This window comes from Manacus vitellinus, unplaced genomic scaffold (assembly GCF_001715985.3).
Source record: "Manacus vitellinus isolate BGI_N305 unplaced genomic scaffold, ASM171598v3 scaffold_52_pilon, whole genome shotgun sequence".
Lineage (NCBI taxonomy): Eukaryota > Metazoa > Chordata > Aves > Passeriformes > Pipridae > Manacus > Manacus vitellinus.
In genome coordinates, this window is record NW_021940628.1 from 523,240 (window position 1) to 540,794 (window position 17,555).

At 48.2% G+C, this 17,555-nt stretch overlaps 1 protein-coding gene across 9 annotated transcripts in view; it reads right to left on the bottom strand.

Moving 5' to 3' along the window:
- Window positions 1-485: 485 nt before the first annotated feature.
- Window positions 486-17,555, bottom strand: part of EPB41 (erythrocyte membrane protein band 4.1) — an 82,174-nt gene continuing 65,104 nt past the window's right edge. For 5 of the 9 annotated variants that reach the window (XM_029963096.1, XM_029963100.1, XM_029963097.1 and 2 more), the window contains 4 exons: window positions 4,767-4,895; window positions 3,087-3,188; window positions 2,568-2,648; window positions 487-632 (listed from right to left, as the gene is read on the bottom strand). In XM_029963096.1, coding sequence (XP_029818956.1) covers window positions 534-632; window positions 2,568-2,648; window positions 3,087-3,188; window positions 4,767-4,895 — 411 coding nt within the window. In that variant the 3' untranslated portion in view covers window positions 487-533. Of the gene's footprint in view, window positions 633-2,567; window positions 2,649-3,086; window positions 3,189-4,766; window positions 4,896-6,045; window positions 6,520-12,707; window positions 17,400-17,555 lie in introns of those variants that run through there. The other 4 variants (XM_029963095.1, XM_029963094.1, XM_029963101.1 and 1 more) reach the window with 3 other exon arrangements.

Here is a 17,555-nt window from a genome sequence, read left to right on the forward strand (position 1 = left end):
TGGGACTGGATGAGCTTTAAAGTGCTTTCCAACCCAAACCATTCCAGGATTCTTTGATCACCAGTGTGGGGTAGGATGGACTTCACAGCACTGAGGCACAGGCAGAGCTCCAGGATTCCTCAAGCAGCTCTTTCCCAAACTCATCAAAAAGGGATCTTTCCAGGCAAACTGGGGTCCAACTCAGGGGTTCCCTGGCACTGACACAAGCAGAGTCCTCCTGTCCCCAATGGCTCCATGTGCTGCTGGTGCCTCAGAGGTGTTTGGGAAGGCAGAGCAGCCTCATGGCAGGAGCTGTGCAGCTTTTAACCAATTCTGGCTCATCTCCCCAGCAGGATTAGTGTGTATTTGGGCCTCCTTCATCAGCCTCACCTGATCCACCAGGACCAGCCTCAGCAGCGAACAATAACCATTTTATTGCCACTGTGACCACATTTAGCCAAACCCTGTGTGCCCAGAGACCCACCCCCGTGCCCTGGGAGGGGAGCAGCCCCCATCCCTCCCTCGTGGGTGGTGTCTGTACTCACACAGCCTGGCTACTCCTCTGCAATCTCAGTCTCCTGGTGCACGACCACTTTGGTCACCGACATGTCCGGGTGCTGCTCCTTCGCCGCCTTGATCGCCTGCGCCAGGACCTGTGGGACAGCCAGGAGAGAAGGGGGCAGAGCGTGTCAGAGCCCGGATCAGAGCGTGTCACAGCGTCACAGCACGGGGCAGAGTGTCTCAGGGCATGGCAGAGGGGGGCAGGACGGGTCAGAACACAGCAGAGTGTCTCAGGGCACGGCAGAGTGGGGCAGGACGGGTCAGAACACGGCAGAGTGGGGCAGAGCATGGCTCAGAGCCCGGCACCCACTCTCCCCAGGGGCACGAGAGCCTTCTTCTAACTCTGGAGAGTGAAAAAGAATTTTACAGAACTAGAGAATGTTAAGGGTTTGGAAGGGACCTTAAAGATCATCATCCAGTTCCAACCCCCCTGCCGTGGGCAGGGAGAACTCCCACTAGACCAGGTTGCTCGAGGCCTTATCCAGCCTGGTTTTGAATACTGGGCAACCTGTGCCAGGGCCTCACCACCCTCAGAGTGAAAAATTTCTTCTTAATATCTAACCTAAATTTCCCCTCTTTCAATTTGTACCCGCTGCTCATTGTCCCATCCCTACTGTTCCTGACAGAGTCCCCCTCCAGCTTCCCAGGAGGCCCCTTCTGGGGCCTGGAAGGCTGCTGAGGTCTCCACACAACCCTCTCCTCTCCAGGCTGAACAGCCACTTCATAGAGTGACAGAATATCCTGAGCTGGGAGAAACCCACAATGATCATCCATTCAACTCCTGGCCCTGCACAGACACCTCAACAATCCCACCCTGCCCATCAGAGCGTTGTCCAAACCCTCCTGGAGCTCTGGCAGCCTTGGGGCTGTGCCCACTGCCCTGGGGAGCCTGGGCAGTGCCCAACCAGCCTCTGGGGGAAGAACCTTTGCCTGAGATCCACCCTGAGCCTGCCCTGGCACAGCTCCAGCCCCACTGAGCTCTGCCCTCAGTCTCCTCCTATCCAGCTGAACAAGCCAAGGGCTCTCAGCTGCTACCTGTGTGGCCCCTCCAGACCCTTCACTGTCTTAGCTTGAGATCTTTGTGGTGCCCAAAACTGTCCCCAGGACTTCAGCCACACACTTTGGTGACTTGTGGTGCCATCACATCATTTCTAAAAAGAAAAACTGTTTTTTAAGAGTATTCCCATCTCTCCACTGGTAGCAGATGGATGAGAGCAATCAAGCAAAGCCTGTTTATTCTTCCAGCCAGTGTGATGAGCACATTTCAGACACCTCAGACATTTTCTGTTGGAATTAATAAACCAGTTCTTGTCATAAGAATATTCTCCACCCCCACGATACTTGCAACTAAATTTAAATTCACAGTATAATTCTCTGATGACAAAATCATCACTTCCAACACACGCAAGAGGCCAGTGGGGCTGACTCATCACAAAGGTTTTACATAAAGCCAATGAGATTTAATGCAGGTGCTGAGTGCTCTGAAATTACTTCTGGCACTATACAGCAGCAACAGTGTTTCAAAGTTATGGGAAAATTAATTCAGATCAGCCAGATGTCAAGGAAAACTTTTATTTCACATTTTTATGGATTTTTTTTTTTTTAAAGTGCCATTGTCCAAAAAAATTCTGGCACCAAAACTTTGCTGCCAACACCAGTTTCAGAACAGAATTCAGCTTTGCTGGCCCAGCTGCATAATGTCAAAAAGGGATTTATTACTGATATAGAATCACAGAATGGCCTGGGTTGGAAGGTACCTTAAAGCCCATCCAGTTCCACCCCTTGTCATGGCCAGGGACACCTTCCACTAGCCCAAGTTGCTCCAAGCCCTGTCCAACCTGGCCTTGGACACTCCCAGGGATGGGAGCAGCCACAAGCTAAAAAAAAATATCAGTTTGGAAGTTTTATTTTTACCCCAGTCCAATTTCCCTGGGTCAGTTTTTTAGTGACATTTTCTTTGGACAGGCATGAATGTCTCCTTTGTGGCAACTCTGGGAAACTCCTTTGGATCACGCCCACACTCCCACCTGGTCATGGTCTACATCTGCATCTCCTGTGATGACAATCCTCTTCTCAATCCGTGTCTCTGAAATGCCACCTTTTACAGTCTGGAACAGAAGGAAAAGCTGCTGTTAGTGTGGAAGTGCAGAGGAATTGGAGCTCACTGGGGTTGCCTGTCTAAAAGTATCCAAAAATAGCGTCACCAAACAGTCGTGCCACGGCATCAGAGTCACGGGGGAAACTGCTGCTGCTCAAAGAAAAACTGTCAAACAGTCATTTTTTTATAGCTGAGCCAGGGAAGAGCTTTTCCTCACAGTACAGTTCTTCCTGCTGCCCCACAGGACAGGCAGAGCCCACCAACTGTGCTGCAATTAATGCCTAATTCAGCCTTAACGTGGGCAACCTGGGGGCCCCTTGTGCTTCGTTTCAGGTATTAATCATATTTTTTGAAAGGAGTTTCCAAGAGGTTTTTTTTCCCCTATTATTCAGCTCTGCCCATCTGCTCCATCAGGCTGTTGTTTGAGCTGTTGTCTTACTGGTGTTACCTTGGTGATCTGGGTGGTGGTGGTGCTGCTGGTGGTTTCCGAAGTGATGGTCTGGGCAGTCAGCAGGATTCCAGGGTCTAAATCCCCATTGCCACCGTCTGTCTGTGGGGCACAAGGACAGGCCATCAGTCCCTGAGCAGTGTGGACAGGAGCAGGGGCTCCATGTCACCAGAGCAGGAAGCAATCCCAGGACAGAAGCTCCTCTCCATCATGGATCTTGGGATGCAGCAAGTCAACCTGTGCCCAGGTGCACGAGGGCTGGGCAGGGCTCTGGAGGCTGGAAGTCCCTGGACTTTTAAGACTGGAAAAGCACAGATCCACAGAATCCCTCCTCAGGGAGGACCTGTGGCACCCCTCAGACCAGGAAGGCTGGGCTGTTCCCAAATCTGGGCACACTGCTGGCCCTGCAGTGCTGGTCATGCCCCTCCATGCTTGGACCACAAAGGGAGATCAACACAGAAACCAATCCCAAATTCCACCTGCCTGCATCCATGGAGATCCACAAAGCCAAGAGAACAACCTGGTTCAGGAGGTACCTGTCACCCTTCCTCCCTTCTGACAACACCTTGTATATCCCTTCCTTGATCTCTGCAGAAGCAAGGAACAACCACACATCTGATGAATCAGGAATAACTTTTAGAGCTGGTTCTTGGATCCCCTCCTGCCCAACTCGACCGCTCAAGGTCGCCCAAAAATCCTAAACTAAGTCATCCTGGCCAGCTCATCCTGTCCCTGTCCCCACTGGGCAGCATTCCCAGCTCGGCAGTGGGACAATATCTGGAGTTACCACAAGGTGGGACCATTTTCCACAGACCGAAGAGATCCCGTGGCACATCTCACATCCACTGCTCCCAGCCTGGGAGATTCACTTTTCCTTTTCATTTCCCAGTGGGAGCAAAACTCCTCTATTCATCTACTGAAGATCAGGGCAATGCTCATCATCTTTGTGTGAACGACTCCTCTACTTCTGCAACTGGGACAGATGCTGAACAGTCATGGGATTCCTCAAGAATCCCAAATTAGACAAGCACAGTCCATGGGATGTGGAAAGTGTCCATGCTAAAGGCAGGGAATGGAACTGGATGGCATTTAAAGTCCCTTCCAGCCCAAATCATTTGATAAAACCTGGTTTAGACTGAGGATTAATTTTAACCTTAGCAATCAATATGACCTTTGTACACTGGTATCACTCCATTAACTTTTCCAGTTTCCAATCACCACATCCCCAGTCTGGTTGTATTTTATACAAAACTTTCGGTGTTCAACAACCTTTTCAGGTTGAAACCTAAAGGATTAGCAAATAATTTATAAACCAAGTTCTGAAGAGGCATAAACAGCAAAGGAAAACAAGACAAGACATCTCCTGCAGAAAGAAAGGCCAGCTCAGGTCAACTCCATATGGTCCAGTCTGCATCCCAAAGCCACCAGTGGCTGAAGATAAATTCTGTTAGAATGCACATCTTGAAAAAATAATTACTCTTCAGGGATAGCAAAACTACTGTTTCTCTAAAAATACCAGATGCACCTGGAAGCAGTGTCCACAGCATCAGTTAATGTCTGTGCTGTGACTTGGATGTGTGGAGAATGGCAGGTGCTGCTGTCTCATCCTGAGGGTTGGGAAAGAAAACACTTCCTTGAGTTTAATTAAGCCCCTGGGAAATTAATCAGAACACACCTTACCTGTGCAGCTTCATAGGTGATGGTCTTTGTCTCTGTGTGGACAATGGGGACTTCTTTTGTGGGAATTTCGCTTTTGATGGCGCTGGACACGTCAGAGATGGTGACAGTCTGTGTCTTCACCAGGGGGGGCTGTGAGACAGGGTTAGAAACACCTTGTGAACACCCAGTTCCCACCTCCTCATCCTGACCGTGCTGCTGGCAAGGGTTCTGACACTGATCTGATAAAAGCAAACCAAGGGCAGCCTGGGAATCTTTGGGTTTGAGGCTCTGGAACTGCTCAGAGGGCAGAGACTGGGAGTGAGGATTAGACAGGCAGCAAAATCCTCCAGCCCTTTCCCACCTCTGGTGAGCCCAAACCAGGAATCAGGGGGTTAACTGGTGTGTCACAACACCACAAAGACACTGTCTCCACTGATTCTTAACTTCCTAATTACCAAAAGTTCACTGCCAGCTGCCAGGGGAAGAGGATCCTCATCTGCTGATGCCAATGTCAGGATTAACACCAACCCTGGGCACACAAAGACTTGATCACAACTGAGCAGCTTTATCCTGACTCCAAGTGCAACTGTAGTATTGAAAGTCCTTGTCAGATCTTAAACTTTTATTAAATCAATGTCAGATAAAACAGAAAGACAATGAAGGGGGGAGGGGGAAAGAGAAATCAGTTGTTCCACCACCTGATGATCATCCAGAAGAAGACAGAGTTAGTTTAGACCCAGTGCTTTCCCAGAGGGCTCAATTTCTGCTCACCATCCCCAAACCTGCCAGATGCCACCGTGATCGTTAGCAGGGGAATGGGCACCTACTGAGCCAAAAGCAACATCAACACTGAAGCAGGCAAAAATACCTCCCCGGTGGGGAGCACCAAGGGCACGAGGAAACACCTTGGACAGCGCTTCCAATTTGCTCTGCTGCGCTGAGGCTCCAGCAGGAGCTGGCAAAATCCGGGAGGAACTAAAATCACAAGGGTTTGGAGCCTTTCTGGGGGGGTGCCACAGGATGCTTTGATCCCAGAAAAGCAAAGGGCACTGCACTGCAGTGACTGTGTTCAAGGCAGAAAGACAAATTGAGAGGGGCTTGTATTTAATGCGGAGATAAATCGAGAGGGGCTCGTGCACACTGATTGTTGGGAGATTTAACCAGGTCATTAACTTCAAGCACGAGTCCAAGCCAAGCAAAGCCAGCTCCTCTCCAGGTCCATGGCATCTGCTTGCTGCAGTGTTTGGGTTCCCACTCCAGAGGCAGCCGGGTTTGGGGGTGCAGGAGCTGGGCTCACTACCTGGAAGCAGCGAATGACCACGGGCAGCCCGTTGGGAGCATCTGAGTTGTGACACTCTCCATGGGGCTTTCTAAAGGCAAAGCTGTCTTCACCATCCTCTGCCACCTCCTCCTCCTCCTCCTCCTCCTCTCCCCAGGGCTGCCGGGGAGGTGCAGGGCTGGTGGGGGGCTCCAGCTCAGAGAGCTCCGAGTCCTTCTCCACATCCACACAAACCCCCTTTCCACATGTCAGGTCCTCCTTGCTGGCAGGGAGGCTGGGAGCTGCCTCCTCCTCCTCCTCCTTCTCCTCCTCCTCCTCGCTGCTTAGGGAGGAAGCACCGAAGTGCTGGCTGGGAGAAGGCTCTGAGGCAGGTGGCACTGGGGTCTCACTAAAAGCTACCGACTGCTTTGAGCCCTCCCATGCAAAGCCAGAGTTAACACTGCTCCTCTCTGGCACTGCAGCCACATCCTCTTGGGAGGAAAAGTCACTCATTTTCTAAAAAGAAACGGATACACAAAAAAGGCCAGAGAGAGAGAGAGAGAGAGAGAGAAAGAGAAGCGTTAGGGAGAGCAGGAGGGCAGGAGGCATCAAGGCAAAACATCGCTTTGTTATCAGGTATCATCCAGTAACACATGCAACAGTGGGGCTGGACACTGAAAAGCCATGTGAGGTACCCAGTGCATTTACTGACACAGCCTTCCCGGTACATTAATAATCCACCCTTCTAAATTTTAAGGAATTAATATAAAAACAACTCCCTGCACCTAAAGGAAGAGCCACCACTAAGCGCTTTTCGCCCGGTTTGGAAACAGGAACAATTTCAGTGTAGCAGGTGGGGACTTGTGCACATCCAAAATTCCCATGTGCAACAAAACCCACCCACTATCCCAAAACCTATCCCCCAATTTTGCTTTCAACTCACTGAAATACTTTATACAGTGTTTGAAGCTGCACACGGAGCGAAAAGAACAAGCCCAGAATTTCCGTGCCCGACAATCCACAGAACCTTGTGCTTTGCTCTTTCCCCATCCTGGGAATGCTCACCCCCCCCTCTGAGCACCCTCCTGGCTGTTGTAATTCCAGGATAACTGACACAATGTCCTTGTGGCACTGGGAAAACTGTTGTGTGAATATCCACAAGTTAGGAACAGCTGAGAGAATCAGATTCCTGCTCCTGTTCAGCTCCTTAGCAAGGTCTCACCCAGGTCTTCTGGCACCTCTGGGAGCCCTCGAGCCAGGGGGGAACACCAGTGACAGAAAGCAAGAGTTAAAACAGGAACAAGACAATGTGCTGGAAATTGAGTTTCTCTCCTTATTGACATGGAAATCTGCCTCCAAGGAAAGGCAGAATTAGCAGTTACAGGCCCCACAATTTACAGGTATTCAAGCTGTCACATCATCCAGAATCAGGGGAACAGGAGGGAAAACCCCAAGGGACTATCCCTTTTCAGTAATTAACCTCATGGCTGATTTCTGGTTACTTTGCACAGAAACAGCCACATATCTATTAATAGAAAAACAGGGATTAAATTCTCACAAAAACACGGCAAGTCCATTTTGCCAACTGTAATTCCAATTTTGGTGGTGGTGTTAAGACAAACAGAAACCGTTGCCTCACTTTCTAATAAGAAGATTCCCTGGGCAACCAAAAAACTGTAATCTGTGCTTAAATTGTGAGGTCTGAAGCCCGTGGGACATCTGGCACAATGCATTTTTTACACACCAGAGGTTCTCACCCTGATTGACCTCATGTAATGGCACAACTCGATGGGAGGGTAAGACCAGGGGCTGCTTTATGCAGGAACAAATAGATGCTTTTTTTAGAGTCATTTCGAGAAATGACTCTTCCCTAACTCCTCATGGGTATTTTTCAGTTCTCTGCTCCTTTATGTTGCAGATGGATTAGCTGTAAGGATTTCTATCCATTAGGATTTCCAGTCTCTCGGGCTTCTCTTAAGTCCTTGGGATATTGCTGAGCAAAATGCACTTAACAAGAGTGAAGGGACAAGGAGCAGCACTGAGATGGTCAGGTCAGACTGTGCCCACAGTGGAGTGTTATTTCTGATCAAAATCCAGTTCCACAAGTCCTCTTCCAAAGGAATATTTGAGGGGAGACCTCATGGCAGGGGTTGCAGCTTCCTCCTGAGGGGCAGCTCCGATCTCTGCTCTGGGGGAGCAGGGACAGCAGCCAGGGAACGGCTGGAGCTGTGTCAGGGCAGGGTTAGGTTGGATTTTAGGAAAAGGTTCTTCCCCCAGAGGGTGTTTGGGCACTGCCCAGGCTCCCCAGGGCAGTGGGCACAGCCCCAAGGCTGCCAGAGCTCCAGGAGGTTTGGACAATGCTTTGAGGGACAGGGTGGGATTGTTGAGGTGTCTGTGCAGGGCCTGGAGCTGGATGGATGATCCTTGGGGGTCCCTTCCAGCTCAGGATATTCCATGATTCTATATCCATCCTCATTTGCCCAACACAAGATACTCCACTGCAATATTCCACAAAACAGAACAGAAATGGGGTTATCAGCGTTGAACACCCGTGCCTTAATCTTGTTTTAAAACCTGAATTTATACACTGCCAATATTATGATTTTCCCTTAATTATATATGCTAAACCTTGCAAATTACTCATGGGATCTTGAGAAGATACAGCACATCTTCTGAGGTTTAATGGAACATGCCTTAGGAGTGAGATTTCCTTACAAAACAGCTGGGGCACCACTCAACCAAGAGCAAGAATAACAGATAAAACAAAGCAGATTAACCAGCTACACAAACATTGAGCTATTTAAGAGACAAAACCCTGTATGCAGTCAAAACATCTTCCCAAATCCCTTTCACAGACAGAGAAAATAATTTGCATTTTGGAAGTATCTTGCATGACAGAGGCACAAAGGAAGGGAAAGCTGGAATGGAGCCTGTGCCAAGCATACCCTGGTACCAGTAGAGCCAAGTGCAGCAGCAAACATGCAGGCTGGAAAGACAGAATGAAATCCTGATAAGATCAACTGATCAGAAGCACTTTTTGCCTTGCCTTCCTATTCCACTGGTAAGAAGAGAGAGCAATGGAAAGGTATTTGTTTCCAGATAAAACTATCTCTATAAAACTCCCCCCCTTGGGAATTTCAGCATCTGCTACAAATTCTGATCTTATCAAGATTTATTTCCAATTGCAAATGCAAAAGCATCCCTATGTTTAGGGCTCAGATTTGCAGAGTTCCAAGCTCTCCTTGAGACCCAGGAAACCTGAGAGGTGCCTGGGCTGCCAACTACTCATTTCCACGGACACAACCCCAAACCAGCAAGGCCTAAATCAAGCACAAAGCAGCCAAACACAGTGTAAATTAAATAAAGGACAGGATGCAATGCCCCAGAAGAAACAAACTGCCCCAGACAGGAATGCAACTAAAGCACCACCCCCTAAATACAGACCTTTGTGCACCTGAGGACTCAGCTGAAGCGTTGCAGTGTAAAGTGCCACACAATAACTCAGACTGGGGATAAATTAATAACAGGCTTAATTACATGGTTGATATCAGTGGCCAAAAGGATTTGGTTTTTTTTTTTAAAGTGTTTTTGTATAAATTTGCCTGTATTTTTTCAAGAACCTACTGTTTTGCATCAGGATTATTTGTATGAACCAACTGCCCTGAGCTGTTGGAGTGGGTGTTGTTTTCATGCTGCTGCCTCTCTCTGTAGAATATTCCATTATTCTCATCCCAAACCATTATTCTCATCCCAAACCCCATCCTGCAGGAGACTTAAGGAGTGCTAAAGTGGTGCCAACTGCCAGTTACTAAAGACATTTCATAAAAATTAATAAGCCCATGAAGTTACAGTGCTCACTAACTCCTTACAACCACCACATGACACACTGGAAATCCCAGCTGGTCAGTACTTCCCAATCCTGTTCTTTTCCAGGGTGGCAATGGAATTGTGAAGGCTGTTATTAGGTTATCCCCAAACACGGATCCACAGAAGCTCACAGGCTCAGAGTGACCATCTAGGGATGCACAAGGAGATGATGTTGCTTTGGCAGCAAACCACACTCACCAGAGAACGCTCCCAGATCAACTGATGCTCAATCTCACAGCTGGCAAAGCACTTGGGTAAAAAGTATTATAAAGCAGAAAACAAGAGAGCCTTATTTTACAGTACCTGCCATTGCCTTACAGAACTGCTTTGCCTTAAAGATAGAAGTTAAAAAAGGTTTAGAAGCTGTTCAACACACCCTGACATTGAAAAGGACAGACATTACCTATGGATTTGTGGGCTTGGATGGATCTTTTTAATTGCCATTGATCTGATCACATCCTGACCAGCCTAGTCAGACAACAGAAGGATAAAAGAGATTTTGACCAAAATTAAAAGTAATGCTAGAAAAGACACAATGTGCTAGAAGCTTCAAAATTCAAGTCCTGAGCAAGAATTTAGGATATTACACAACATACAGCAACCACCTCCAACCACTGCATTGAGGACTTGGCAACATGAAACCACATCAAGGTCAACACTTAAATTATCAAAATAAGGTGGTTGGGCAATACAATTCCTTGTTGGGCAATATGATTTCTCTGTCCACCCATCCCAGGTCCTCTTCCCATCCCTTTTGTGGGGGATGAGCAGCTTCTTATTCCAAATTCCCCCTGCAGAGAACAAACCAGTGGCACTGCAAGAGTTGCCTCTGGCAAAGAAGGGATAGCACATCAGAGTTTACAACTGATATCAATTTTGTTCTGCTGCTTTTGCTTCCCTCATTTTATAAATGAAGTTAAAGCTCTGCTCTGGTGCCAGGCTCGTCCCAGGGAGCAGCAGCACGAGCAGCCAGATCTGCCTTCCTGGGATCCCTTGTGACAGCACAGGATGAGCCAAATGCTTTATCCAGAATAAATAATCTCACCAAAGAAAAGCTGGCAGTTAGAATCAAAAATTACTCTTGATACAGTCTCTGAACACAACCTGAGCTCCAACCAGCCAAAACCCAACCAGAGGCTCGTGTCCTGTCATGGAGCAGACAAATGGTGGTTCATTAAGAACGTGGCTTCTTCACTTACAAAACCCAAAAGGAGCATTTTTGTCCTCAGACAGAGGCTCTCACAGCTGAGTTGTGCAGGATCTGCATCACCTCTGCCCTCAGAACAACTTTCTGCAATTGCTTTTTCCTACCATTCAGTGTCTGAAGCGAAGAGGGAGAAGGTGTTAGTGTGACATCAAGCATTTGGTAGAGGGCTGAACATTCTGACCTCCCTGCAAACAAAGCCTGTCTTAAACCAAGCTGGATTTAATCCTCAGTCAAGTTATTCCAGTCAGTTTAAAAGCTCAGAGCTGTGTGTCCCCTCTCCCCAAGAGCACTAAACCCACACCCAAGAGTGTCCAGTTGACCCAACACTCTGAAAGCCACCAGCAGTGACCCAAGGTCTGATGGTTTCTGGTTTGAGAAAGGAATACAGAGGGTTAGTCCAAGCAATTAATTAACACAGGTTGTTAACACAGCTTTTTTTGTTAATAAGCAGTGGAAAGGAGGATGTGATTTGCAACAACATTTATTAATGATAAATGTACATATTTACAAAGGAAAATCTGAGAAAAAATACAAAACCGAAAAAGTGTTCCGAAAGAGAGCATTTTAGGTAAAAAAGAAAGTGTTTTTAGTCCCCACAAACTGACCCAACACCACTGTGTACCACTGATAGAAGATCCCAAAGGGGCCCAAAGCAAGGCCAGTCCTTCCCTCCAGCCTCACAAACCATGATGGACACAAACAGGGACACGAGAGGAACCACCACTGACAGGTTCTCCAGTGTCTCCCACTACCAAGTACAGACCAGAGAGTTCCTGCATGAATCCATAATCCTTTTTTGAGGCTGAATTTACCCAGAAAGCTTCCTTCCTCATTCTGTAGGTCAGAACAGGTGCCAGCAACTCACGACCAGAAAAAAGAAAACCCAACAAAGTGGAATAATTCTCAGAGTGACAAATTACTGACACTGATGTGAAGTGAAAGACACTTTGCCCACAACCATCAGGAGTTGGACTCTGTGTTCCTTATGGGTCCCTTCCAACTCAGGATATTCCATGATTTTATGACAACCTTCCCAGGAGCCCCATGGTACAGACACAGCAAGGCCAGCCCAGCCTCTTTCCTCCAAACACAAACTACTCCCTTGGTGCCACGTTGAGGAAATCCACTTCTCCTTGTTACTTCAGGAGGGAAACAGGGAATACCTACTCTTTGGGGTCACCACTGCACAAACTGCAAGGGAGGGGAGCTGGTCTTGGCTGAACTCCATGCCCTGACCTGCCCATGGAGAGTCCTCAGCTCATCTTCTACTGACCCCCCAAGAGAGGCAGCACGTGGCAGGAGAAGCAGCCAACACCTTCATTTACCTGCTCACTTTTAACAGTGGGAAAGAAAAAAGGGATGTTGTTTTGCAGCAGTGAACACCTCGAGCATCAGCACATGCAGAGCCCGACACCCAGCACGGCCTGGGAGCTGAACCCGAGTTCCAAGCCACCAGCAGCATTTTGCTGCTTAAAATTACTGATGTCCACCTTTTCCTAAAGCAGGAAAGCACAAGAGATTCATGTATGTTTTAGGTGGTGTTGAGAAGAGATGGAACCAGGGTAAGAAGTTTCAGAAAGTGAGTGTGGAGCCAACCACACCAATCACGATGGAAAATGCTGGAGCCCTGACAGCTCCTAAGGGGATCCCACACAGGAGCACCAAAGAGCCGAGTGACCACACCACAAAACACTGGGAAAGCCTAATTAACATCAAAACTGCTGTCAGACTTATCCTGGTGTGCCAGAGTCACCAAAATGTCATTTTCTGCAGCAGGCCACATTGAAAAATCAGGATTTCTCATGCCAGCTGGGAGGAGGTTACGCGCTGCAGACAATTCCAGGATCCTGGAAGGATCTAGGAAGGGATAACTCAGTTCTCCATCCCTCACAGCCTGGCATGGGTGTGTGAATCCCTGTCAATGGGTGCCAGTGTCAGGGCAGGCGGCCAGGGATTGCCAGTGTTCCCAGCAAGTTTGTTCCTGAGGAAAACAGGGAGTGGTACAGAGTTGGTTCCTTTACAAAACCCCTGAGACCTCTGCTCTTAAACAGCACTAGAGTCAGTGAGCTCTCCCTGTGCTCAAAGGATGACAGCAGGCATCCCAAAATCCCTCCTCTGAGGGCTGAGTCCTGCACAGACACCAAGGGAAAAGGGTGAAACCACAGCACCAAGGTGTAAGGGACAGGAATGTGCACAAATGGGAGAGAGAACGTGCAGGAACGAGACCTTACACGGAATGCCATGGACTGTCACTCCCTTTGCCTTGCAAGTAAACAGGAAAAAAAGCAGAGGAGGGACTGGAAAAGGGGCTGGAGCCCAGAGGGCACATCCCTGTGGCATCAGATGGATGAGGTTTCTGTTCCTGATAAAGCTACAGGAATTCTCTGTCAGGAGGGATCATACCCACCTGGAGGAATATAACTGGCCTCTAAACTGCCAGAGAAACAGAAAGCATTTGTTCCATTTCTTTATACTCTGCAGTGATAACTGGTATACAAATCCCAAAAATGTTCCTGAGTGTTCTCAGAGTGTAAAGTTTCCAAGGTTTTTTGCTGAAGACAACCAGCCTTATCTCAAGATTAAAAAAGAGAGAGAAAGAGACCGTTTGAATTAAAGAATTACAGAATTGAGCTGAAGTGGCAGAGCCCACCTCTCATCCCTCTGGGATGAGACACCCTGAGCACTCTGGTCAGATATTGCTCTGGGCAAAGAGTTTTAAACTTCAGGTCCTTTGGAATTGGGTGACAGAGCTACAGAAACCATGGCTTTGCCAAAGCCACCCATGTGGCTTCCAAGTCCTTGTCAAGGAACCAAAAAGACACACACAGGAACCTCAGCTGTGCATTCCAAGAGGGATCCCGAGCAATGGCTTTGGGAAGGGAGCACCTGTTGTGTTTAAGCCGCTCTTCTCCAGGAAATATGGACAGAAAATGAACAAAGAGACACCCACACAACTCCCATCCCTTCCCTCCCCAGCCAGGTTGGGGAGAGCAAACAGTCCCTGTTTTTCATCATGTCTGTTCCAATTTTGGGAAGGAGATGCAGGCAGGGAATCCCAGCCAGAAGCATCCCCCTGGCTTCTTCCATCCTGCATCTTCTGCACGTGGCACCTCAACATCTCATTCCACCTCTCCTCTCCAGGGCCCACTTTTGTCTTCCTAAACTCCACCCCGAACTCGCTGGAGTTCAAGTGCATTCCAAGGGATGCTCCAAGGATGCAGGGACACAGCCTGCTGACACTTTCCTTCACCTGGACACCTGGACAACAACCCTCTGACTCCTACACTTCCAAGCACTGAAGGAGGAAGACTGTGTATTAAAGGCAGTGTATTAAAAAGGGAAGAATCTTTTCCAATGAAAAATCAGCATCCTCACAAAACAAAGTCCTAAAGGCACAAACCGGTGAACTAATCAGAGCAGGGTACAAGAGGAACTAGAAAGATTCCTGTGGGACTAAAACAAAGAGTTTCACTACCAATCTAAGTTTCTGAGACAGCATTTAGAGCCTCAACCTGTACACTGAAAGCAAGAGGTGGCTCGAGTGGTCCGTGACACACCACAGACCCTCTGACCAGACAGCACATGCCATGTTTGCCTTATTCCTGCAAGCTTATCTGCTTCCTAAATAACACTGTTCACATGGATACAGATCTAGAAAGGGTTATAAATACATGTATTTATATATATTCACACATTTTAGTCCCTGTAATAGAGGTCTGCTCCTTTCTCTCCCGTGTTGCTGGAGCAGCTGCCACCACTGGTGGCACTGGGGGCTGTTCCCAGAGTAACTGTGTCCAGCCCAATCCTCCAGCAGCTGCAGGAAAACACGGATTAGTGCTGAAAGGAGACACGGGGGGCTCAGCTCAGCCCCATCTTTACTATTTACAGAAAAGAAACCCCTTAGACACAAAGTCCCACCTTCCCTCCAGCTCACAAAGCAGCTCTGCTCAGCCCAGCTGGGCTGGAGCCTGCACAGCTCAGCCAGGAGAACTGGGATAAACAGGAGCATCATCCACACATTTACACTGTAGGCAGTAAACAACAAGCAGCATGCAAGGGTTTGGGTAAAGAAGTCAAAAACAATCGAGGGCTTTAACATTTAGAAGTGTGTCCTGATGTGGCCAAGCCAACATGGCAACAGAGGGGATGTTAAAACAGCAGGTGACTCCAGCCCTGTGACCTCAGCAAACACGAGTCCATTAGTTCCACACAAATGAAACAAAACACATCCCGAGCGCACCGAGACCATCAGATTCCAAGACATGATTAATCTAGGTTGACAATTAATATCTCCTTGCAGTGGGTTTTCTCCTGCAACACTGTGTATTTTCTTGGACACGTGAAGAGGGGTGGAGAGGGAAGCCGGGATGCTTTGCCAAAGGCTTCACCCACTGGGAAAAGAAAAGCTGCCTGTCCCTGTCCCTGAGTCATCACCAACAGCAGTGAGAACCAGTACTTTGTATTGAAATGCCAATCTGAGTTTCCTAGGAAAGGGGTGGTTATGGATTAGATCCTGATATTCTTCCCAGAGATTCAACCTCTTGTTGCCCAGAGAGGTTGTGGACTCCCCATCCCTGGAAGTGTCCAAGGCCAGGTTAGACAGGGCTTGGAGCAACCTGGGCTAGTGGAAGGTGTCCCTGCTCCTGGCAGGGGGTTGGAATGACATGGGCTTTAAGGTCCCTTCCAACCCAAACCATTCCAGGATTCCATAATTCAGCAGATTACTGCCAAGCCTCTTTTGGACCAGTATCAAAGGTTCTCCAGTTTTTGAACATCTTACATTAAAAACAACAAGTTTTAAAGCAATTTTCCAGCAATTCCTATGTGAAGTCTACAGGGGCTCACAGGAAGCCAGCGACTCCTCCCATCACTTCCTCTCCCCGTCTGCTCTCTCACAGCAATCAGGAACAGGGTTCAAAGAATTTGCTTTTGCACAGTAGGAGGACTTCCAGAAGGGACCTGGCAATCCCAGACCACTCCTGCCAGGTCCCATCCCAGCCACACAAGGACACACAGAGGGGTTTAACAGGACGGTCGCGGGATGTCCCTCCCCGGGACAGCGAACTAGAGAGATCAAAGACCAGGACAAGGAAGATGCAGCAGAGGCTACGGCCAAGAAATTCAGGAGCTTTGGTCTTGAGGTTTCAACACGACCCTGTTGCCACTCAGAGAAAGAGCAGCCACCAAACAGTCAGCGCTACAACGAGGAGAAAGGACATCATAAAGGGAATGCGTGGAGAAGGAAAAATGCTAGAGTACAGCTGACACTTTTTGAGTGCTTTCTGCTCTTCAGGAATTGCAATTGAAACCTTTGGAAGAGTTTCTTCACTTGCTGGCCGGGGAAAGGCTGTCTCAGTAGGTATCTGCTGCTTTTTTAATTTGTCTTCATCCTGTACTAACAGAGGACGTTCCCGTTTCTGCTTTCGTGGTAGAAGATCAAGAAAGACAGAGAGAGATGAACAAAAATGACAGATGGAAAGTGCCCAAAAGTGACACTTGGAGGTGTGCAAAGCATTAGGACAGCTCTTCTCAACATAAAATAAACTGCCCTGGGGAGCAGAGCAGCCGGTGGCCTGGGCCACACGAGCCTTGGAGCTACAGAACCATGTCCTCCCTGCAGAGCTGATCAACATCTGGATCAGGGTTGTGGTGGTTTGTGCCTGCCCTGCCAGGAAAGCAGGTGCTCAGAACCTCCTGGAGCGTTTTGGAATTGGAATGGTCGAGAAAAAAGTTGGAGGCATTAGAAACAGGAATGGTGCAGTACAAAAGGTGGTCTCTGACAGCTTCCTAATCTACCCTTAAAACCAGCGTTTGGCAAATCCCATGGAACAGCCAGACTGCAGAGCAGATACAAAAGGCTTTTTCCAAAGTTCTGACCAGAGTATCAAAACACTGATTGGTCTGAAAATTCTACTGGAACAAGTGTAAAATTGCTATTCTCAGAAATGCCACGTGTGGAACGGGCAGGATGGCAGTGGGAGCACTGCAAGCTCCTGGAATTTTTGCTCCGTGTTTTAGCACTTTTGTTTCTGGAGTCTGAGGAACGTCAAAAACCCGGAATGAGTAAATCAGCACACAGGACCATGCAAAGCCTCCAGCACTTCTGCTGAAGAAAGAAAAGACTGTGGGAATGTTGCTGTGCAGTAACTCTCCATCCCTTTAGTTTGGCAGCCCTGGGCAAATCCAAGTGTACTTAGGAGAGGAAAAACTTGGCTCTAAGCTCCCTCAGATGAGCCAACCTCCTCTGGTCAGTGCGGTATTTTGGGACTGGTTCTTTGCACACCCCTAAGTGGTGAGAATTGGGGAGAAAGTAGCTGGGAGACTGGGCAGCAAAAGAAAATATAAAATGCCAGAGTAACATGATTGTTAAAACAACAAAGAAACGGAAAGAAAGACAACATAAAAAGAACAGGGAACAGTTAAAACTTTCAGAATTGCTTTTCTCGCCGAGTACACGGTTATATCGTTCATGCAGCTT